General features: G+C 51.2%; 1 protein-coding gene across 1 annotated transcript in view; it reads right to left on the reverse strand.

Moving 5' to 3' along the window:
• Fbrsl1 (fibrosin like 1) overlaps positions 1–24,825 on the reverse strand; it is a gene marked incomplete at its 5' end in the record, with an annotated part of 84,705 nt that overhangs the window by 47,204 nt on the left and 12,676 nt on the right. Inside the window, 3 exons of the mRNA XM_029556464.1 lie at positions 2,912–2,947; positions 5,094–5,198; positions 21,240–21,443. Coding sequence (XP_029412324.1) covers positions 2,912–2,947; positions 5,094–5,198; positions 21,240–21,443 — 345 coding nt within the window. The remainder of the gene's footprint in view (positions 1–2,911; positions 2,948–5,093; positions 5,199–21,239; positions 21,444–24,825) is intronic.

Raw genomic sequence — 24,825 nt, forward strand, 5'->3', positions numbered from 1 at the left:
ACACAGGACCATCTGTAAGCCCCACCACCATCTGTGGGCCTCCTGGGTCTACCACTCAGATGAGAGCCCCACAACCATGCTGCTGGCCAGTTGGTTCCCTTCCTGCCACCATCTGTCACACTCATGCGGTTGCCACTGGGGGCTAAGCTGCAAGCAGCTGGCAAGTTAACTATAGGCTTTTAAAGAACAGCAGAAAAGTAGAGTCCTGGCCAAGTGTGGTAGCACCTACCTTTAATCCCAGCACTTGGGAAGCAGAGGCAGGTGGATCTCTATGAGATTGAGCCCAGCCTGGTCTAGAGTTCCAGGTCAACTGGGGCTACAGAGAGACTCTGTCACTAAGAATTTTTTTAAAAAGGAAGGGAAGGGGGAAGGGAAGGGGAGGGGAGGGGAGGGGAGGGAAGGGAAGGGAAGGGAAGGGAAGGGAAGGGAAGGGAAGAAGGGGGAAGGCAGAGAGGGAAAGGAGAAGGGGAAAAGGAAAGAAAATAGGAAAGGAAAAAAAAAAAAACAGCATCTGAGAAGACATGTATGATAAATGGGAACTTGGAAGCACAAGTGGTCTGGTGGCTAAGGGCAGTGATGCCCCAACCACCTTGAGACCCTGAGGCCTTCAGGGCCACCTGCTTTGCCACAGGTACGCCAGAGATTGCTTGTTTATCTGACCTGGGTCAGCTGCAGAACCTCTGCCCAATATTCCAATGTCACACAGAGCCACAATGTCACTTCAGGAGTCTGCCAGAGACCCACCACTCTTCCTGCCCATGGGGAGCTGCAGTCTCTTCAAAGTATTCCTCTGGGCAAGAATGAGCCTCAAATTTTACCTCCTCTGCCCAGATGCCTGCCCAGATACGGGTGGCTGGCTCTGGTTCCCTCTGCCTTGACCCCTACAGCTCTCTCTACCACCACTGGAGAGGGCCAGGCCATTAGAGCTCTCTACAAAGCAGTCTTAATTATTGGCAGCTTACTCCCCAGTGTTCAGCCCAGCCCTGGCCACTGTGCCATTCTCATGACCTGGACATTGCATTGAGGAGGGAGACAGAGAAAAAGGCCTGTTCATCAATCCAGGGGCATCAGGGGTTGCTTTCCACAGTGTTCAAGTACAAACAAGGCTGTCCAAGGCCAAAAGGGGCATAAGTACCTCCATGAAGGGTTCTCTCAGGTGGCCACTTGCATGAACCACCTCTCCAAGGTATCCATAGCCCCTAAGGTCAAAGGCCCAAAGATTGCACCCAAATCCAGAATGAAAGTGGAGCAAAGTCTGAAGATCCCTGGCCTCCTACATGGCCAGGTAGACAATGGGAGAGGTGGGTTTACGGGAATGGAGGTACAAGTGGGGAGGAAAGCTACCAGGCCCCTCCCCCATCCTAGGCAGGTGGTCTCATTCCTGCTCTGGCCTCTGTGAGGTCCACTAAGCCTGATCTGAAGACTCATCTCACCCCCTTCCAGTGCTCAGGAGTCTCAGGGTAAAGATGTAGGGTTCAGGGAGGGGTGCTGCTCCAGTAGGCCCCACTGAGTAATTAATGGGTTAATTACACACCCCATAAAAAGCCATTGTGATTTAGAGAGTGAACCAGGCAGGCCCATAGCTGGCAGTAAATCAGGGCTGCAGGGATGAGGCGGGTGGAGTCCCAGTCCCAGTCCTCCAATGAGCCGAAACGGCTGTAAATCTGTAGAAATGGCTTTTATGAAGCTCTGGGTTTTATGATGTCATTAATGTTCCTTCTGATACTTAAGGGAAAATGAAATAAGTCATGAGGAGGTGCAGAGGCTGTTCCCATCAGTGCCAGGGCCACTGCCCAGCCTCAAACTTAGGTAGGTGAAGGAATTGTCTGTACCTGAGGTCATGACCCCAGTGGGTCTCAGCAAGCAGGGTTTCAGGCTGCTCCAGTGGAGTTGGGCATGCCTGCCCACACAGGTATGCATGCAGCAGGAGCCTGCTGAGTACTACTTTGCTTCAGTGGAGCTCTCCATGGGCCATAAGCATACCCCTCAGACAAAAATTTACCTCCTCATAGATGGGTGGCTCCTGGACATTACTTATTACTTTATGTATAAGAGTGTATTGTTTGCACGTAGGTAAGAGCACCTATGTCATGCAGTGCCTGCAGAGGTCAGAGGAGGGCATTGGATCCCCTGGAACTGGAGTTATAGACAGTTGTTAGCTACCATGCTGGGAATCAGACCTGGGTCCTTTGCAAGAGCAGCAAGTGCTCTTAACTTCTGAGCCATCTCTCCATCTCTTCAGCCCCTGGACATTACTTCTTCTTCTTTTTTTTTTGTGGGGGAGTGATGTCTTTTTGAGACAGGGTCTCCCTGTAGTCCCAGCTGGCCCGGAACTTGCTATGTAGATCAGGCTGGCCTTGAACTCACAGAGATTTGCCTGCCTCTGCCTCCCAAGTGCTGGGACTAAAGGTGTGTGCCACGACCCCTGGCTTGGACATTACTTCTTAATGTCCAGTCAGGGCTCAGGCCCTATAGCGAGTGGAAGGTGGAGATGGGACAGGTTGTTGGAGGATGGCTGCTCACACCATAGACCTTTGTCATCAAACACCCTTGGTTCCCAGCCAGGACCCAGAGGCAGCAGCTTGCTTACCTTATTAGCAACAGCCTGGATCCCTACTTCTTGGCACCCTGCTCACTTGCACAGGCACCCACTTTGAGGCTCCTGGTCAAATCCCCAGAGATCCTGCCCTGTGTGTGTCCCTGGATATCAAGCTCCCTGTGAATTTTGGCTCAGGGCATGTGTACCCTGGGCCCACCCTGCAGCTGTTGAGGCCAAAACTAGCCAAGACTCTGGGAGGGGCAGATCCTAGAATGGTGGGGCCCACTAGGCAGGGGAACTATAAGAAAGTTGAGCTTGGCTCCCACCACAATAGGGACAAAGACAGCAGGAGTGGAGGGGCTAGACACTTACAGAGTAGCCTCTCCCGGAAACTGCCTGCGCCGAGCTCTGTGGGAGGAAGTAGGAAGACAGTCAGTGACAGGCTGCAGCCAACTGACCCCCACTCTAGCAGTACAACCCAAGACAGGCCAGCAGACTCTAGGGGCAGCAGGACCTCATTGTGGAGGGAGAACAGGGCTAAGTGTGGCCTGCTCCTGCACCAGAGAACTTCCTGGGTCTCTTCTGGAGCAGGCCCACAGTTCTAGCAACAGCTCTGGACTGGCCCAGGAGAGAGGCCCCACCTAGTAGAGTTGGCCCGAGAGAGGCCCTGGCCTGTACACAGCAACTCCAGGGATAGGGTGCTAAAGCTGTTCCCCAAAATGAAGCAGGAAGAGTCTGGGATTCCAGCTCAAAATGAGACCCTTGCTGACCCTCTACATGCCTGGGGTTCACAGGAAGGCTTCCCGGAGGAGGAGGCAACATGAATAGAGCCCTTGAAGGATCTAACAGGCCAAGTGGCCTCAAGGTCAACCCACAACTATGACAGAGGCTAAGGTGAAGGCCCAGGAGTACATGAAAGGTTCTATGTGGCTCAAGTAGACACTGTGAGCCCCATCAGAACAGAGCCAGCTACAGCACAAGCTGCCAGGTCTCCCATAGCCTCAGAGATGGGTCATGCACCAGACTCAACCATGTACATGCACATAAGGCAGAGGATGTGGCGGGAAGAGGCGCAAAAAGAGGGTTGAGTCACCGCAGAGTGGGTGAGGGGGATCTCTATAAGAAGGAACTGCATGATGGTTTGAGACAATGGCAGGGGTAGGGGAGGAGTAGAGGACACAAAGAAGAGTCAGCAAAGGGGAGTAGAGGCTGGCTAAACCTCAATTCTCTCTTCCCTCGAAGCAGTACTGTCAGGGCTAGGCAAGCCCCTGGGGTCACTGTCAGGCAAAGCCCACCCAATCCTGACCATAGCTGGGTCCCACCTGCCAGTCACAGGCAGCTGATGGGGTGGCGATGGGGCTTAATTGGTGAGTTCTCAGCTGCAGGTCTGTGTTCAGAATGCAGCTTCATTCATCCTGGGCGGCAATCACAGTGCTAACTAGGGCAGCCCTGTGGCCCCAGGGAATTACCAGCCTATTTTCCCATCTTGAGGCAACAAGATCAGGAGCCTGGCAATTATGTCTCCCTCTTCGGCAGCAGGCTACACCCCCAAGCCCCCATTTAAATGATAATGAGACACAACTCATTCAATTTCGTCCTTAAAAAAAAAAAAGGAAAGAAAAAGCACCATCCTGAGGCCACTTCAGAAGCTGTGCAGAGCCACCAACTATGTCAGTACCACCAGCCTCTGCCTCTACCTCTGCCTTTGTGGTCCCTATGCTCCATCTTTGGCTGAGCCTGGGGGCTCAATGTTGCCCTGGCTGTGCCCACTAGGCCAGCCCTTTGACAGGTCCCTTCCATCTGGCTTTGTGGCTGACTATATCAGGGGTTAGGCATCTATGGGTCTCTTTCAGGGACATTGATGTCTCCAATTTAGATCACTGGCATGTGTGCCCCTGCCCAACACCACAAGGCCCAGGCATCTCAGAACGCATGCCAAGGCATGCAGGCTATCTATTCTGTTCTAGGTAAGGTTAGTCCCTTAAGTTCAAATATACCTGGCAGCTGGGCATGGTAGCATACACACTTTTGATCCTAGCACTTAGGAGGCAGATCTCTGTGAGTTTGAGGCCAGCCTGTTCTACATAGTGAGTTCTAGGTCAGCTAGGGCAACATAGTGAGACTCTGTCTCAAAAAACCCCATAAAACAACAAAAATAGCCTGGCATCAGGCTGTGGATTCAGACACATCTATAGAGTCATTTCTGCCCCACCCTACTCTCCTGTCCTGCTCATAGGCTTCACTGCAGGATGTTGGTGCAGTAACTACCCTGGGGCTCCAGGATGCCCACCCTAGGGCTGCAGAGTCAGTGTACAGGCTGCTGGACTGCACATTGTGGGATGGCTGATATTCCAGATGGGCTCCTTCCAGCACCTAACTTCTGTCCTTCATTTAAATTCCTCCAACTAGTAAGGACCTAATTAGTGAAAAGCTATGCTTGGGGAAGACAAAACACTAATTGCTCACAAGCAGCCTCCAAGTGAACTGCCAAGCCTAGCCAACACCATGGGCACACCAGCAGGAGGCCACCAGGACGTGGGTGGTAGATACTCACGTCGCTCAGCTGGTCCCGGGAGCTGCTCCGCTGAGAGCTGGTGGCTTCAAGGACACTGTCGTCATCACTGTTATGGTCACCTGCTCTGGCCATGGCGACCTTCATCTGGGGACAGGGAGGAAAAGGTCTCAGGCAAACATGCACCCAGTCAATCAGAGAAGAGCAACTGGGACTTGGCTTATTCTGGGGCTAAGAAGTACCAAATGGGGCAGGGGGACATTTCCCTCTGGTCTGAGGTCTGTTGGGAGGGACAGCAGGAGGAACAGAGAGCTGCAGGGTCAGGAAACCCACCTGGCTGACTGCTAACAAATTTCTCATCAGACAGGACTGGAAAAAATATCTTAAGGAGCCATACCACCACTGGCTCTGTCCTCAATTTCTCCAACTATTGATTCTGAAGACACCCTGGGGAACTGTAAGGCCACAGGCCAAGACTGCTCACCCTGCCCACAGCCTAGGCTTTTCCTGCTGAGGCCAGGCATGGGCTGGGCTGCTTTACCCTGCTACACACCCACAGTGCCTTCTTTAATAGGTATGACAGTTCCTTAGGTATGTGACTGACCTTGGCCACTTTTTGGTCCTTTAGTGCCTCGGTTTGCCATTTGAGGAACAGAGCTGATATACTGCTGCAGGCCCACACAAGGATCCTGGAGGCTAGCTGAGAGCGCTGACTATCCTCACTGCTTTGCACATCAGGACTGTCTGCTGTCTGGAATAGTTCTGAGAACAACCTATTTCACTCCCACCTCACAGAAGGAAAACAGGCCCAGGCAGGGCTGGAGCCAGAGCTAGTACAAAGGAGAGGAAGTGACAGATATCAGAGACTTCAGTACTGGGCATTGGCGCCAGCAGGGACACCCATCTACACTAGGCTCATAGCCTCCTGGGACCACTTATAGAGGTCCAGCGCTGGTCTCTAACCTCTATGATGAGAAACATTCCTACACCTGTAATGGTGACGTCTGTATGAACAAGCTGGGTGCAGCGCCTAGCCGGCACAAAATGCTACAAAGCCATGTGAATGCACATGAACACTCACCCTGCCTTCACCTCCTCCATCTCCCCTGGTCTCAAATTCCACTAGTGTGGACTTAGTCAAAATCTTCATGAGTCCATCCAGCCAGTCATTTCACCATGAGTATGTGCCAGTCCTAAAACTAGTTTAGGGACTAGGGCCAGCCTGAACCCCCATGCCTGCCAACTCCCCTGCCCCAGCCCCCAGCTTTCCAGGAGTCCACACCCCTTCTTCATGGAGCTAACAGGTTGCTAAGACCAAGACACTGACTGGGTGTTGGTTCATGTCCAGATGGCTAAATGGGGGACCCTTGCCCAGAATCAAATGTGTAAGGAAGGCCCCAGTAAGATGAAGGCTGTGGTATCTTTGGGGCAGGGTCTAGGTAGAGAGGGTGGGTTGCAGGTAAACTAGGCTGGCCCCAAGGTGCTAAAGGTGACCACACTGTCATTGGCTGGGCCACTCCATGGGGGCTTTCTCAACACTGAACCCACTGAGATACCACTGGTATCCCTGTCATCTGGTTGACTGCCACGGGGGCTTCCTCTCCTCTGACACAGAAACACCCACCTCTAAGGAGTTGAACTGTGAAGGTGCAGGGTATGCTTTCTGCTTCACACATACATACAGAAACCTCTTAGCCAGACACTGGGGTGAGTGCCAGACCCTAAGTCTACAATGGAATCTTGCTGGTGGGGTGGTATTATCTGTCACCTTTCCTCAAGTGGCTGTCTTTATAATGCTGAAAGCCCCATTTCCTGGAAAGTCTTGTAGAGTTGACTGAGTCCTGTATCCTGGAAACCACCCCAATCACAAAGGACAGCTGTCACCCACTTCTATAACCAGGTAGACCCCAAACTGCCCATCTTGGCTGCCCTTTGGTCTTAAGCTTGCTTCTTATGTACTCAGAGAAGTTGCTGTGAGCTATGCCAAGGCCTTTGAGATGACATGCTTCCATTTCTGGCAGTGGATGCAAGGATGGGGTCCAAATATCTGGACTTCCATGTCTGACTGGGGCCAGAAGGTAGCCTGTTTGCTCTAGGAAGGCAAGTGGGAATACTTGAACTTATACCCACCTTTGGGCCTCGTAGATGAGTCACCTGTCCATCCATTAGCCCACTCATCCACTGAAGTAAACAGCCAACCAGTCAGATAACTAGGCAGTTAGCAAACTAACCAACTAGCCATTGGATCCATCCATCCATCCATCCATCCATCCATCCATCCATCCATCCATCCACCCATCCATCCATCCATCCAGTTATTCAGCCAATCAGTCAGATACCAAGCCAGTCAGTCAGCCAGCCAGCCAGCTAACCATCCAATTAGCCAGTCAACCAATCAGCTATCCAACGTTCTCCAAGTTCCTAAGTACTGGGCTCTTCTGGACAATAGATATGCAGACACACATCCCTCTACTCACAGAGCCAGCAAAAGCACCTCTGTCCCAGTTAAGTATAACAAGAACACATGAGACAGAGGCAGGTGGATCTCTGTGAGTTTGAGGCCAGCCTGGTCTCTATAGTGAATCCAGACCAGCTGTGGCTCCAGGGAGACCCTGTCTCAAAAAAAACCAAAAAAAAAAAAAAAAGAAGCACATAACCTGCTAGACAGAAACGTGTGCTGAGGAGCAGGCCCACTGCTTATGCTGGGTAGGATTCTATCTGTTCTGACATGCCCACTTTGAAGAACAGAGTTGGGCCAGTTTGTATGCTCCAGTAGGCTCCAGACATGGACAGGGAGGTCAAGGTTGGTTCAATCATTTTAAGGTTCCCTCCTCAACATGTCTGGCCTGGAGGCTCCAGGGCAAAGTCAGCAACCCAGGAGGTCTATAGGGAATGATCAGAAGGCAGGCCACAGGGAGGAACCATAAGTACTGTGCCTACACAGCTTTAAACTGCCTCTCAAGGACAAACAGCCTCCCTTGTACCCAACAAAGCCAGCAGAGCCAGAAATGAGGTATTCTTGAGCAGCTGTTCTCCTTGGCTGAGGTATGAGCAGGATCTCCCAACAACATGGTAGGTATGCAATTGCACCTATCGTACACACACACTCTAGGAGGGCACAGCTATATTCAGAATCTATCCTTTCCTTAATAGCCAGCCCCTCTGGGGTTTCTGAGGTCACCTCTGAGACCACAGTTCTTTTACCATCCTGCAGGCTGGCCATGTTGGGCTTCATACCTGATCTTTCATCCAGTCCCATGTAGGGAGGTAGATGGAGCAACCTTGGGCAAGTGGCCTAACCAGTCATGTGGCCTGGTCCTGGGCAGGTAGTGAAGAGGGCCCTAGCTCCAGCAAGGCAAGTGTCTGTTTCATGCTGCCTCCCTGACCCAGATAGATGGGGGTCTCCCCAAGGCAATAACCTAAGACATCTCTACCCTCTCTGAATGTAGTCATTGGGCTTTCATGTTACTTGTAAATAGTTCAGAAGAAATGAAGCAAATGCATGAGAGAAGGAAGTCACCACAGCTGAATGTTCCGGTAAATCTGGAGAATCTCTGTCTTGTAGCCCATGTTTTTGTGGGTTTTAACTACTTTTAATTTTTAAATTACATTTATTTATTTATTTATTTATTTATTTATTTATTTATTTATTTATTTGTATGCATTGTGTGTGAGAAAGAAAGCATGCCACAGTGCATGTGTGGAGGTCAGATGACAACTTGTAGAAGTCACCATGTGGGTCCCAGGGATCTGAATACAGGCCTGGAGGCAAGTACCTTACCCACTGAGCCATCTCTCTGGCCCTGTTGATTTGAAGAGCAACAGGAGCCCAAGGAGTCTCTCAGGACAGCACTTGAGGGCTCACAGGCCTGAGATCCCTGGGGGCTGTGAGAAGTAGGTCTATAAGCAGAAGTGGTAGTCTCAGGGCTAGAACCTTCATGGGGCCTCTCTTGGCAGGTTCAGTCCATTGCCCATGAGCTGTACAGGTCTACAGGGGAGCTGCAAGAAAAGGGTAGGCTCCAAGCCAGGGGGGCAGGAGGGTCCCAGGAAGAGACATGTAAGGATGTAAAGCAATGCATTAAGGATTCCAAACAGACCAGAACTTCCAAGACCTCAGAGAAAGGCCAGTACTGTCCTACTGAGCCCTCAAGCTTGCAAAGTTGATTTCAGTGTCCTCCCTGCACTAACCTTGCAGCCTAGCATGTTCTCGGCCCGTAGAATGGATGGAATAGAGTCAGGCTGCTTTCCACCATTCAGCAGCCTCTACCAACATGTGCTGGTGAAACATTCCTACTTCCCAATGTTTGTGAGCCTGGACAAGACATGGGAGGGACACAAAAACTACAATAAACTAACAGGAACTTGCACCCAAACCTGCTGAGTGCCATTCACGTGTACATGCTAACAATTGGAGTAGACAGGAAACTGAGGCACAGAGCAATAGAAGGACTTCCAAAGGTACCACAGGTGATGAGTAGAGCTTGAGTGCTGGGAGGATACCCCTCGAGCATGGGTGCCTGCCAGATGCCAGAACACACATGGCTCCTGGTACACCTTAGTTGACACTCCTTGAGCAGACAGGGGGGCATGGTGGAAGAAGCTGTGACTCACTCCATTACCAGGACCAGAGCACAACCAGCTTTGCGTAGTAAACCAGCTTTATAAGAGAGGGAGGCCCTCAGGAATGCCTGCCAAATTCTACAGGGTAAATGTTCACACCGGGGGCTGCCTTAAGCTACTAACAGTTCAACAGCTTGTGACTTTCCTGAACAGTCAGCAATCAGTTTCTGTTAGCTGACACACCCCTAAATAGGGCAACCAGACCAACACGTTGGGAAAGGCTCTAGGAGCCAAGAATATGGTGGCTTCAGTAGCAGGAACCCACCCTCTACCCCACCCCAGGTTGTACATAGAGGAAGTGACTGCCTCTAGGGATGGTGTTCAATCACACTGCCATCCTGGATAAGAAACACATGGTTCTATTCTGGTACTCAGACCCACTGGGGGTTTGGGCACAGGGCTGGCCTGTCCAGAGGTTAGGCCCTATAAGTCATCTGCTGCCAAGCAGAAGATGGAGGACCCAAAGTGTCCCTTCTCACTTGTAGAAGACAGAAAGTACACCAGGACACAGGCCTAGAGAGAAAGCACAGAGACACATGCCACAATGTACATGCCCCAACTTGTTGAGGAAACTTATGTGCACTACTAAGTGTCTATACCCAAACTGTTTCCTAGACACCTTACATTCATGTTCTAAGAGCACCTTGAAGGGGCACACAAGGCTCACTGGTCTCCAGAGTCCCATTATTTAGGCTCATCATATACATAGGAGGAAAAAAAAGTAGGAACAGAAGTGACCCTGTAGCAGTGCAGGACATAGGTGTACATGGAAGCCTGGTCAGTCTCACACAAGCCAGACCTCCCAGGGAAACACACCCTGTCAAACTGTTTCACACCTGGACACACCTACTAGCTACAGCCTACCCGATCAGTGCATTTGCAACTGTGGGGACAAGGGGTGGGCAGCCTATTTCCTGGATCAAGGGTGGTGGGTAGGACTGCTGCCTGGCATTCTGCTGCAGGTCCTGAGAAATCTTTGCAAGGCGCAGTAGCTCCCTCAGGCATACCAGGCCCAGAATAGGCCAGAGAAAACCAAGAGCGGTCAGGTCTCCCCACGCCCTCAACGTAAAGAGCATGATTACAACAGGAAACAGGAACCAGTGTCTCTCCCCCTGGCCCCAAGACACTTCTGCAGAAACCAAACACAGGCTGCTATAAACCCAGCCATCCTATGTAGACAGTGTGTGTCACATGCAATTATGATACTCCTGGATATCATAGGTACCTCTTATGTATGACATTCTATATTCACCCTGTATATATAGGGCATCCTAAACGGATACGTTCCATGCGCTCATATTCTATATGTATGGCACTTTCTGTGTGAATGTATGTCCCTGTGTGCACGGTGCATCTAGTACGCACAGCACATCTTGGATATATGTGAATGGTCCCATATATGTAGCATATCCTGTGTGCACAGTGCATCCTGTGCATTGTGCCCATACTCTAGCCCTTTAGCCACTTCCTACATCTATTCTTCCTAGGAAATTGACCCCTGCTCCCACACCCTAACTTCAGGTCACTAATTTCTGGTCCTCTTGCAGACAAAGGCCATCTGAAAGACTCTGTGGGTTCCCCAGATATGGCACATCCTGGGTCCACTTAGTACTAGCCCAAGCTCCCCAGGTGACTGTTGCCCTCCCCCAGTGAGCTGAGCCAGGGGCCTATATTCACACTAACCCTGACTCAGGTCTCACAGGGCTGTACCTAGACTCCAAAAGAGCAAGACTATACTAAAAGGGGGTGCTGGAAAGATGGCTCAGCTGTTAAGAGCACTGGTTGCTCTTGCAGAGGACCCAGCACCCACAAGATGGCTAACAACTGTCCCTAACTCCAGTTCCAAGGGATCTTTTCTGGCCTCTGTGGACACTGCATGATACAGGTACACTTACATACATGCAAGCAAAACACTCATACACATAAAATAAAACAAAATAAAATAAAATAAAATAAAATTTTTTTTGGTCTTTTTGAGACAGGATCTCCCTGTAGTCCCAGCTGGCCTAGAATTTGCTATGTAGACCAGGCTGGGCTTGAACTCAAGAGATCTACCTGCCTCTGCCTCCTGAATGCTGGATTAAAGGTGTGTGCTATCACACCCGGACAATAAAAATAATTTTTAAAAAGATTAAGCTGGGGCCAGGTGTGGTGGTGCATGCCTTTAATCCCAGCACTTGGGAGGCAGAGGCAGGCAGATCTTTGTGAGTTCAAGGCCAGCCTGGTCTACATAATGAGTTCCAGGACAGCTGGGGCTACAAGGAGACCCTGTCCTCTGTCTCAAAAAGACCCCCCCCCCGCAAAAAAAAAAAAAAAGATTAAACTGGAAGGGACTGAGCTGTGACCATCTCTGAGGCACTCTGTTCCCTACCTCATGGTTCTCATTCACTGTCAGGCTTGAGCCCTGGCTTCCCAGAGATCTGGAACAGGTGCTGATACAGTAAAGTGTGGATAATGCTGTCCCTGGCTAGTCATCCCTCTCCTCCAGATAGTTCCTTCTGGACCCACAGGGTCCCAGATTTACTGTCCCTGCCTTCAGTGCCCTTCCATGCTCTAGAACTTCACCCAGCACAGCAATGAAACCCACCTTTCGGTTTGTGTCTCCAGGCCTGGCTGACCCCTGCCTCCCACAGCACTTTTCACGCATTGAGCAGTACTGATACAACTCCATCCTTCCCTTCCACAAGAGTCCAGGTCCTAGTCCCAGAACTGACACTTCCATATAGTCCCCTCTCCTTAGAGCTGAACTCTCCTAGCCAGGAGGGGATCCACCTGGCCCTAAGACACACACACCCATCCTTGCTTCCTTCTCTACTATATTTGGCACTAAAACATTGTTTTCTACTATTCCCCATCCTCCAGGTACCTCAAGGGCAGGAACTCTGCTCCAGTTACTGGCACAGCTCCAAGCACCTACCTGTTCTCGGCATTATGCTAGTAATCTATGTTTTTGCTGGGTTATCTTTTACTCATAATACTAGATGGGGAAAGAAAGTACAACCTAGCCCTGCCTTGAGGAGTAGTCTCATCTGCAAAGGGGATGATGGACAGCCTAGGGAAGGCTCACAGATGCAAGCCCAGGCAGATGCAAGACAAAAGATTCATTAGGCTCCTGTGGCTCCCTGGGCAAATGAGATGGGACAGTGCTGTTTAGATCTGGAACATCCCTCAAGGCCCATGTGCTAAAAGCTTCAGCCTGTGGCACTACTGAACAGTGATAGAATTTCTAGAAGGTGGGACTTAGTAGGGGGAAGTCCTATCATTGGAGGTGTGCTCCTGAAGGGCAGGTTGCCAGTTTCTATTGTTTCCTGAACACCACGATGTGCTGCCTGGCTACAGGTCCAAAGCAACAAGTCCAAGAAACCTGCCTGAAACCTCTGAAACACTGAGCCAAGATAAACCTGTTCTCTTTACAAGCTCTTTACCTCAGGTATTCTGTCACCGCTATGCAAAGCTCATTAGTTAACAGATTGCTGGGGCTGGAGAGGTAACTCAGTTAAGAGCACTGGCTGCTCTTACAGAGGACCCAAGTTCAGTTTTCAGCACCCACAAGGAGGCTAACAACTGTCCCTAACTCCAGTTCTAGGGGATCTGATGCCCTCTTCTGGTCTCCGTGTGAACTGCACAACATAGGCAGATTTACATACAAGCAGTCAAAACACTCACACACAAAGCCAGTTGCAGGCGCCTTTGCCTTTACTCCCACTACTCGGGAGGCGGAGGCAGGCAGTCTACATGGTGAGCTCCAGGCCAGCTGGGGGCTACAGGTAGATCCTGTCTCAAAAAGACAAAAAAAAAAAAAAAAAAAAAAACCCACCCAAAAAACAAACGAAAAACCATACTTATACATATAAAATAAATTTCTAAAAATCAGATTGCTGGCTGGTTTCTCTACAATGTAGTAGGCCCAGTGAAGAGGAGCTCGGGCAATGTTTGGGAGTAATTGTTTCCATACCCAGGAGTGTTGTGGAAGGTGAGTGCTTGCCACCCTCAAGCTTCTCTAAATCCTTCTGGGATTCGGATGGGTAAGTAAACAGATGGGTAGGTGGTAGACGGACAGGCAGGTGGATGGATGAGTAGGTAGATGGATGGTTATATAAATATGGACAGATAGATACATAAATGGGTAGATACATGGTTGGATACATGGACAGGTGGACAGACAGATTGGTGAATGGGGATGGACTACAGCTGATAAGAGGTATGCTGGTTAAGACCCTACTTAGCAGACACATCCCCAGCAAGGTCTTATGGACAGTAGCTGTGTGAGCAAGTGCCTGGGGATGGCATCATTCTGTCTGGACAGGCCCACTTGCTGGGGAGGGGCAGGGGCAGTAGCCAAGTCCTGCCTGTAGAACTGTCACCACTATAGTGTGTCAACAGAATGGTAACCAAGTTCAAGCTGCTACCACCTCTCTCCCAAAGAGTGATGACAGCTTCCTGACTGGCACTGCCTGACCTCCTGGCTGTCCTGGCCTCCCCAGCAGAAGATTCTAAAACCACACATTAGATCATGTCACTCTAAGCTGAAAGCCCCTGAAGCCCTTCCATGTGAGGGCTCCCTAGAGAGAGGCCTCAGCAGCCTCCTACCACCCTGTACCCTGGATACTGAATGCTCCTCCCTGACCCCAATTTAAGGGTGCTTGCTCCTCCTCCAAATGCAACATTCAAAATGGTCTCTCCTTATTCTGTGTCTTCCCAGTCAGAATGGAACGTCACACAGGAAGGATAGCCACCTTTTTTTAAAGACAGGGTTTCACTATGTAGCCCTGGCTGGCCTAGAACTCACCATGTAGACTAAGCTGGTCTTGAACTCAGAGATCCACACTGCCTCTGTCTTCTGAATGCTAGGATTAAAGATACATGCTACAGAACCTGCTACTGGTCCAGGATTTGGTAAGGATAGCTGCAAGGCCTCCTGGGAGTTTCCATAGAAGTAGACCCAGGTGTAGGTAGTACCTGAACTTACAGCAGCACTGTTAGGAGTGGCATGTGAGCCCTAAATATTTGATGTCCTAGAAGTCACATTAAAACTGATAGAACAGAATTTAATAACATCTCATTTAACTTTGCATATTCAAAGTGGTGTTATTTCACCATGTAATTAGTATGAAATTAGTGATAGGCTAGTGGTACATACCTGTGATCCTAGTACCTGGGAGACTGAGAGAGGATCATGAGTTTAAGAACAGCCTGAACTACTTAGACCACGTCTAAAAAAAAAAAATCAGGTCAGGCGTGGTGGCACATACCTTTGATCTCAGCAGAGGCAGGTAGGTCTCTAAGATTTAGGCCAGCCTGGTCTACACAGTTCCAGGCCAGCTGTCTGCAAACTATGTTGAAGGTCATATATAACAAGTTTAAGGTCACCCTAGGATACAGTAGATACTGTTTTAAACAAAAACACAAGTTTCACAATTACCGGCTCTCATACTCAGTGACAGCAGTTATCAGGAGTAATATATCTGTTGATTCTCATTCATCTCTGTTGCTTCCCTAGGTTTCTGTGTTTTTCTCCTCCCATGGGGTGCTCCCCTATGACTCAGAGCCCAGAATGGCCCAGCCAGGACCCTTGCCTCCTTATGAACAAGCCAGAACACAACTGTTTCTAGTTTTCTTCCCTATCTCAGTAAGCCTCTTAGTTATGTTTGGGTCAGAAGCTGAAAGTTACCTTCAATGCCTCAACTTCCCACCCAGCACACATCGCTAGTACTTAGCTTCCTTCTCAGTCTCCAACTACGCTGGATTCCATCCCACATCAAACTGAGACGAGAAAACCAGCTCCTATGGCCTTTTCCCTAATCTTCTGTCAACTGCTGGGGACAACCACCTATTACTGCAGCTTCTGAATGAGGCGGGCAGCAGATACTCATCAGTAATATTTCAGTCCCTGGCAAGGTTCATACTCTGTCATTTGGGCTTTGGGATCCTAGGCCCATCTAGGACAGCTGACAGGCAATCACAGGGATCCTAGGACAGGTCGTATCACCTACTTTCTTCTCACCCAGAGAAGCTATTCAAAGCCCCCAAGACCCTGGGCCCTTCCATTTCTGGATGGTCCTCACTTTCTTGGCTGACTTAGGTACAGGCTGTTGTTTTTGCCAAGAACCCCTCTCCTAAGATTACTAGGGCATACCTCCTGGCTATCTACAGGGTTAGCAATCAGAGCTGAGGCTCCATGAGGCAACTTTTAGCAAGCTAGGACCAGTTTCTGGCACCAGTAGGTATCCATGAAATCTGGTGAGCAGGTTGGAAAGGACAGCAATTTCCTCCCACAGGTGGCCTCTCTAACATGGAGGGCAGAATGTGGTGTGCATGAGCATCTGTCCAGCCAGACATGCCTTAGTACTCATGTGAGAGCAAGTGAACACACATGTACATGCCTTGGGGACAGACAGAGCCCCACTGCTGGAGGTGGGCCATGCTTGCACCCCTTCTCCTGAACTGCCCCAAATTGTGGCTCAGCCCAGGTAGATGAACCCAAGGACCCTTCTAGCTCCAGGCCCCCACTAGAGGCTGGCCACCATCCCAGGGTCACAATAAATTGCCTTTGTTTTCTGTATACTCACCTAAATACACGAGGTTACAAGGTTCACCTTTCTGTTTATGGGCTCAGTGGGGACCCCACTGGCCTCTTCAGGCTCTCCACCCCTCCTTAGTGATGGTGCCTTGTCCATAGTAGGGAGGGCTCTACTAAGCCTCCTGGTGCATAGTAAGTGTGGAAGGCCCTAATAGCAGCATGTCCACTCAGAATGCAGCAGTGTACCCAGGTTCCCATTACCAGCAAGTCTTCTGGACCCTGGACTCAGTCTACTCCCAGTCTTCATGCTGGGCTGAGCCAAGAGCCCCCTATAGCTGTCAAGACCCAAGTCTCCTTCAAGGACACTATAGAACAAGCTACCCGAACTCATCTCAGGGCCCACATCCCTGGCTACCTGGCATGGCAGGCCTGCACAGCTGTATCCTTCAGACTGACAGGTCTGGAATGCTAGGACATTAATGTCCATTTCAAAACTACCAAATCCAGGTGGAGATGGTTTAGCAGTTAAGAGCGCTGGCTGCTTTTGCAGAGAACCCAGGTTTGACTCCCAGCACCCACATGGTGGCTGACAACCATCCATAACTCCAGTTCCAGGGGATCCAATACCCTTCTGACCTCTGAGGGCATTTCATAACACGAATGCACTTTCACATATGCAGGCAATACAGTCACATACATAAAATAAAAATAATAAAAAAAAATTTTTTTTTTTTCGTCTTTTTGAGACAGGGTCTCCCTGTAGCCCCAACTGACCTGGAACTCGCTATGTAGACCAGGCTGGCCTCGAACTCACAAAGATCTGCCTGCCTCTGCCTCCTGAGTGCTGGGATTAAAGGCATGCGCCACCACCTGGCAATAAAATATTTTTTTAAAAAACCACACTACCAAATCCACAGAAAATCCTGAGTCTCCAGTTGCTTAGAAACATAACAGGTCAGTTTCTGAGGACACCACAGCAGTGGCTTTCCAAGACAGCCTTAGAACATAGCTCATAGGAGCTAGCCACCAGGGGTCCTAATGATTCTGACCTCTTCATATAAATGTAGGTCAAGGCTAGTTTTGTTTTTGTTTTAAATTGTGTGTGCATATATTCTTTTGTGAGTACAGATACCACATGCCCCTGTGGAGGTTGGAAGATAACTCTCAGGAGTTAGTTCTCTTCTGCCACCTTGTGGGATCTGGGAATCAAACTCAGGCCAAGTATAAGTACCTCTGAACTATCTCTCTGGGCTAAGACCAGGTTTTGCAAGCACCTGTAGGTTCGAGTAGAACCCAGACAGATTCCTTAGCAAGTTTCCACAGGATCTTATAGTTCCAGGTCCTCGAAACCCAGCTGGCTATAGCAGCCTCAGTGCCCTAGCCTGCTCACTGTTAGTTATGTCTTCCCCAACTAAGGAGCATCCAAGGGCTACCACCAACACAAGGGCCCAGAGGGGCAAGAGGCCTAAGGCTGAAGATCCTCAAGGCCCACCTTACTCCCTAAGGCCCACTCTGCCTTCCAGCCCTGGATTCTAGCACCTTTAGAATGCTAATGGGGGACTTTACCTGGGTACCACAGCACTTCCTCTGTGGGGATCATGGCCAGGACAGCACTTCCCTAGACCCACAGGGCAGAACAGAACTCCCAGGCTGCCTCTGTCTAGCACAAGTCTGGATATGTAAAAACACTTGTTACTTAAATCATAAACACCAATACTTTTCTGAAAAATAATGGCATGGCACTTTTTATTTTCTTAAATCAGAAAAATAAGCCCCAAATTCTGGGGTCAGAGGTTGTAGGTGAGCACCAGAAAGGGGCCTGCCCAGTGTTGTCAGGGCTCAGAGCTGCCCTGGCCAAGGGGAACAGGTGTGGAGATTGGGGCCTAGGACAAACCCCACTGGTGGCCACCCCACAAGCAAGTGGGGAAAGGTGGTTAGGGATCAGCAGGTGGCTTTGGCACGCAACCAGGGTATCCCTCAGTTCTTCTCCCTGTGATGAGTTGTCAACAGAGGTGGCCTACCACCCAGGTAAAGCGCCAAGAAGGTGAGTGGCTTGGAGCCTCAGGCCTACTCAGTCCAGAGAGCCCCAGGGAGCCAGTACAACACAGTGGCTCCAAGCACAGGGTCCTCCATGCTCAGGACAACTCCTCTTCAGAGGATCCATCTGGCCACTGGGACTCCAGGAGACCTGAGTGTGGGGCTGCCCTGAGACTAAGGTCTAGAGCAAAGATGGATGAGCCTTGACTACAAGTGGGGTGGCTGTGGGACAGGTGCAGACCCAGAGATGGCTCTTTAGTGTAAGGTGCCTGAATGGGAGACAGCAGGGCTGAATACTGTTGTGATAAGGATGGAGAATAGCTTGAAGAGGGGCTTCCAGCTGTTCTATCATTGCCTCTGGGGTGGAGGAAGGGTCACCACCCTTGTGTACCATGCAGTATAGCTGGAGGGCCTTCAGGTTTAAGTCAGAATCATTCCATAGCCAGAGGGACTGTGACCTGAAACCCTGCCAGCTAAACCCATACTTTGACCCCAAGTCACCTAAGTCATTCTGCATTCTTCTCAGGGCAGGGAATATTTGGGTGGGGGGGGGAGTCTCTGGGCTGACACCCCACCACACAGCCATACATGCACACACCATTCACGCTTGGACACATGCATAGAGACTCAGAGATACAAAGAGAGTGTTGGCAATTTAGAGGCACCAAAGGATGCTGAGAGACCCCAGCAGGTTCCAGGTCCTTAGGATGGCTGTGTGCCCTCTCCCCGGAGTTGTCCATCACAAAGCAGCACATATGAAGGGTACTGTTAACACCAAGAGGCCTGACACTCATGGGGGTAAGGGACAGTAGGGTGATGGAAAGCCGCTGAGTTCATGTCTCCTTTTGATGTGATGGGATGAGGCCGGATCTTGGCACAGCAAAGGCCTCAGTTCACAATGGCAATCAGCCAGATCACCTGGAGAAAGCCTCAAGCCAGTCTGGGAAGGGTGAGAGTTCCCATTAGTGCAGCCCACTCAAGAGCAGCATGACAAATTTATACAGAGAGGTACCTGCAAGCCTCAAGCTCCAGGACTCACAGATGGGGCTTGGCGGGCCACCCCAGGGGCAGAGTATCGAGTCCACCGTGACCTCAGGGGCCTAGAGAGATTGCCCAGGAGTGAAGGCCGGGTCTGACGGGCTGGCACCAGATCCAGCAGGGACTGCCGCCTTGGCTGACACAGGGGCCTCAAAAGAGGCTGGCGAGGCAGACTTGGCTGCCCCAGAAGTGGAGGGCGATCAGGGAGGGGAAGTAATGGCTGGGGTTTGGGAGGCTGACCTGGACCCAGAAGTGACTGCAGGGGCTTCTTTGGGCCCATGAGGGGCTGACTAGGTGGGTGGGGCTGCTCTGGGCCCAGAAGTGGACACTTCTGTTGTGACTGTCTGGGGCTCAAAAGGGAAGGCTTGGGAGGGCCAGTTTGCTCTGGTCCTTCAACTAATTGCTGGGGTTGCCTGTGGCCCAGCAGTGACCGCCGCCGAGGGCGGCTAGGCTGGCCCAGGAGAGATCTACGGGGGGGCTGGTTGTGCTGTCGTGGGACTAAGAGTGCCCGCCGGGGGCGGCAGCACTGGCCTGAGAGGCAGCTGGTGGACCGGCGGCGTGGTTGCAGGGTAAGGAGTGTCCGTGGGGGTTGGCACTGCTGGCGCTGGGCTAGCAGAGACCGTGGGGGCTGGCGGCGCTGTCCTGAAGCAGCCCTACAGGGCTGGTCACAGGGACACAGTGTGGTCCATGACCGCAAAGGTCGGCAGCAGTGCCACAAGGTCAGTAGGGACCGGCAGAGGTGACAAGGGGTGAGCAAAGACCGCAGGGGCCTGCAGAGGTGATATGGGGTTAACAGGGACCGAAGTGGGCGGTAGCGATGCCATGGAGTCAGGATGGACCTCAGGCGCCGACAGCGCTGCCTGGGGCCTGGGAGCACCCAGAGCGGCCTGTGAGGCTGAGCCGAGTGTGAGCGCTGGGCCTGGCTGAGCTGATCTGGGACTGGAAGCAGATGCTGGGGCCGGTGGTGCTGACCAGGGCCCAGAAGTGATCGCTGGGGCTGGCAGGGCTGTCTCAAGCCTAGAAGTGACCGCTGGGGCCAGGCACGCTGACCCAGGGGTGGCCGCCGGGGCTGGCAGGGCTGCCCCAGGGCTGGGAGGGGCCCCTGGGGCTGGCTGGACTGGCTGGGCTGTTGCTGCTGCTGGTGCTGGGCCGGGCCGTTCAGATGCCAGGGGCTGTCTGGGAGCGGCCCCCCTTCTGGGGAGCACACCTGCATGGAAGAAAGAGTATGTGTCCACCTGGGCAGGTGAGCCCATGGACCCCCCCCCATCCAGCCCAGGCCCAAGACATGCTTGCTACTCCCGCTCCAGAGCCCAATTCCCAAGGGAGCTCAGAGCAGAGCCTCAAGTACTGAGAAAAGATTCTCTCTCCAAAAAGTGGGCATAGGGCTAAGAGTCCCCAGGAAGAATGCAGCTGCAGCACTGAGTCATGACCCAGGACAGACCAACACTCAGGCAGCCCAGCCCAGCTTCCACCTGCTGTTGACAGTCCCTTCCTGGTCTCAGCCCTGACACATCTGGGCAGGAAGGCTCCCCGAAAGGAACACCCATTTTTTTTGGTTTCTCCTCATACCTAGACCTCCTTTGGCTGAATGTTTCCCTCCTTTAGTGAGAGCCTAATCCCCACATCCATTTACACACTAGATGTCTCTAGACACTGAGTCGGCGGAACCTGACGGACGCAGTGGGAAACGGGGCCGGCCTATCAGCTTGGCACTGTCACCCATCCTGGCCAGCACACGCCCCTGCACTCCTAGGGAAGCTGGCCAGGCAGGCCTCTCCAGCTGGGCAGGCAGGTCCCCGTACCTCTGTGACCAGCCTGGCTCCTACCTGTCTACCCCATATCCCAAACCCAGCAATGATGGGGTACACTGCCAGGCAGGCCTGATGCCAAAGGGTGGGGTCCAGGTGCTTATATGGCCCTGGCTGCAAACCAGCTGCAGAGTTCCCAAGTAAGGAAGGGCACAGGACACTCACCTGTTTTGAGGGCTGCAATGGGACCACCTTCCTGGTCCCTTCATCACAGGCAGGTTCCGTGTCCTGACCTGGACTGCCCACCTCGAAGGGCTGCCTATTTTCACTTGGCTCAGCGGATGGGCAGTTCTCTGACTCTCTGGGCTTCTTGACAAGACGTCGTTCCCATTTCTCCTTACGCTCATGTGGCTTCAGGGCCATATCTTTCTGTAGGGGGAGAAATGAATGTCTGTCAGAGCCTCTGACATAGGAAGGCCATGTCTGAAGAGAATAGACAATTGATAGACAATTGTAGGAGGCCCCAAGTTCCCAGGTATCCAGTCAATCAGCCTTGCATGAGCTTCACGTGTGACATATCTGGGGTCTGAAATCACAGCTTGGCTGGGGGCTAGGGATTTCAGCAATCTTCCCCAGGTGACACCTATAGGAAGGTCCCTTAGATGACATGCCATACATTCATAGGAGATGCTGCCCAGTGACACCCAGTTCCCCACAAGTGCTGCCCAGATAATACACTCTACTTCAAGCATTTGGGAGGCAAAGACAGGTGGATCTCAGTGAGTTCAAGGACAGCCTGGTCTACATAGTGAGTTCCAGGACAGCTGGGGCTACAGGGAGACCCTGTCTCAAAAAGACAAAAAACAACAACAAAAAAACCACTCCACTTCAGAGGAAGCACCACCCTCGGATGACATGGAGACCCCTGCCATGATTATCCTTCATGTTGTCAGACTCCATGGTCACCACAGCCACCCTGCCCTACCTGTGGATGTCTGTACTCCTATATTCTGGAGTCCCCTAACTTCTGCTATAACCAGTACTGATCACCAGTGGTGGCACAGGAGTGAGACAGACACTTGCATGCACTTTAGGCCCCTCCAAAGCAGTGGCCAATGAGGAGGTCTACAGAGGGATAAAAATCTCCCAAAATATAGAACAGTTGTGAGAGAACCCTGCAGGGAAGTGGTACCACAGAGCCACTCTGGTTTCATAAGACCTCATAGACAGGGCCACCATGCCTCCCCCTTCAGAGAACAGCAAGTGTAAAGGCACTGGGATAATGAGGAGCTAAGTTTTCTATCCTGCCTTTCTACCTAGGACAGGCCAGTGCTAAGCTTAAGGACCTTCGCAGTACACTAGCACTTTGCAGGTCCTGAGTCTATCATCCCTGTATGCAGAATGTCTAAACCCCAAATACTGGAGAGATGGTCAGTGGTCGAGAGCACTGCCTGCTCTTGCAGAGGACCCAGATTCAATCCCCAGCATCCACATGGCAGCTAACAACCATCCTCAACTCCAATTCCAGGGGAATCTGACACTCTCTTCTGACCTTCACAGGCACTGCATGACACAGATATATACATGCAGGCAACATACTCATACACACAAAATAAAAATAGATAAAACAAACAGGGGACTAGAGAGATGGCTCAGCAGTTAAGAGCACTGACTGCTCTTACAGAGGACCCAGGTTCGATTCCTAGCACCCACATGGCGGCTATGAACCATCCTTAACTCCAGTTCCAGGGGAATCCGATGCCCACTTCTGACCTCCACTGCAATGCACAACATGGGTGCACTCACATACATGCAGGCAATACACTCATACACGTACAAAAAAAAAGTAAATAAAATATTTTTTTTTTTTTTAAATTAAACCCCACAGCCGGGCGTGGTGGCGCACACCTTTAATCCCAGCACTTGGGAGGCAGAGGCAGGTGGATCTCTGTGAGTTCAAGGCCAGTCTGGTCTACATAGTGAGTTCCAGGATAGCTGGGGCTGCAGGGAGACCCTGTCTCAAAAAGACCAAAATAAATAAATAAATAAATAAATAAATAAACCCCAAATGCTCACAGCATTACAGTAACCTGCCCATAAGGTTAGGATCCTGGACTCTCTCAGGTTGCCCTGCAGCTAAGGGCTGAGATGTATAAAACTCACAGGAGCTCTCCCTGAATGGCAGATGCTGCAATTGAGAGCAGGGCTGCTTGTGGGGTGTGTGATCCAAAGTCTGAACAAACTGGGGTCACCTTTCACAGATGCTAAAAACTACAAAGACAGTCTGACCCAGGACTCCCACCTGGGGGTGGATCTGGACTTCCCAAAGAACAAAAAGGGAGGAGGGGAGCAGGGACTGAACATACAGGGATGCTAGCTGGGACACAGGTAGGCACAGATCCAGGCAAAGAATTTAATTTACTATGTTTCTTGTGCATCTACTTAGCACTTTGTTTTTTAAAAGATGAAGATGGTGTAGTGGCACACGCCTTTAATCCCAGCACTTGGGAGGCAGAGGCAGGTGCATCTCTGTGAGTTCCAGGCCAGCTGGGTCTACAGGGGAACCCTGTCTCAAAATGACCAAAAAAAAAGGATGAAAACTGCACCGACCCCTCTTCCCATTCTGCTGGTCCCCCTCTGGCTTCTCCCCTCACATTTAAGTGTTTTTTTCCTGGCCGCCCCATCCCTCAGTCTAGGGCAGGGCTGGTGAGCTGAACTGACCACCTTCTGGAGGATAGCAGCCAGCCCCTGCCCCTAGACAAGGGAGACCCTGTATGCACAGCTACCTGAGTGAATAAAGGACTCCCAAAGCCGTACTTGCAGGAATGCTCCCAGACCTGAGTTCTGAAACCCAACCTTTCACCTAGCACACTAGCAAAGTACCCAAAACTTAAGATAGCACTGTCTGGGTCTTTCCTGGGGATGATGGACATGCTATGCTGGCTGGCTAGCCATTCTGGGGCTTGAGCCTAGGCACAGCACTGCCCAGTGGAACCTGCCTCCAGGTAGTCCTGACTTTAGGCCACCCAAGGCAAGGAACCTCACTGGCCCACCTATTTACCCAACACAAGCATCTGGACTACCAAGAGAAGAGTACTCTTAGCAGTCCCACACTCACTCTAGATCCCCTACTATGTCAGCACTGGTGCTCAGAGAGGTTATGTAGCCACAAGCCAGAGTCTAGTGGGACCTGGGACCACAGCATCAGGTTAGGCGTAAGAACAGGGCTCTAGACTAGCTGTCTTCAGATGGGCCAGAGCAATTCCAGGGAAGGTGCTGGGCACTCACAAAAGGTGCCAGGACCCCATGGAAAGGTTCAAGAGGGCTCACATATTATGAACAGTAAAATTAGAGTTCCAAGTAAGAAGCAAATTCCACATTCACGACCTACCGCAGGCCCTGTATCAGACATTCTGCTAGGCACTCATCAGATCCACACATAGCCTGGGTACCCCAGTGCCAAATGAGGGTTCCAGAGGCTTGGAGAATCCTTCAAGAAGACAGTCTGGGCTCTGCATCCTTAAGCACCACTCAATCTAGCCCTGGGGACTAGAGGCTGCCAGCTCTTGCCAATGGCCAAAAACTGGAAGCTCCAGGTGGCATCCTGCCAGGACCTGTAGCTACAAGGTCGAGCACCCAGTATACTGCCTGTGATGCATGGAAAGATTAGCTGCCAGCACTCAGGCCCATACACAGGACCCTGCCCAAGTCAGGCCAAGCCTCAAACCTCTACTCCCCTCCTTGGAAAGTACACTGGATCTGAGTGCCTACTGCTAGCAAATGGCTGATTCAATTATCTTTTTTTTTTTTT

Source organism: Nannospalax galili, unplaced genomic scaffold (assembly GCF_000622305.1).
Source record: "Nannospalax galili isolate Female #2095 unplaced genomic scaffold, S.galili_v1.0 scaffold566, whole genome shotgun sequence".
Lineage (NCBI taxonomy): Eukaryota > Metazoa > Chordata > Mammalia > Rodentia > Spalacidae > Nannospalax > Nannospalax galili.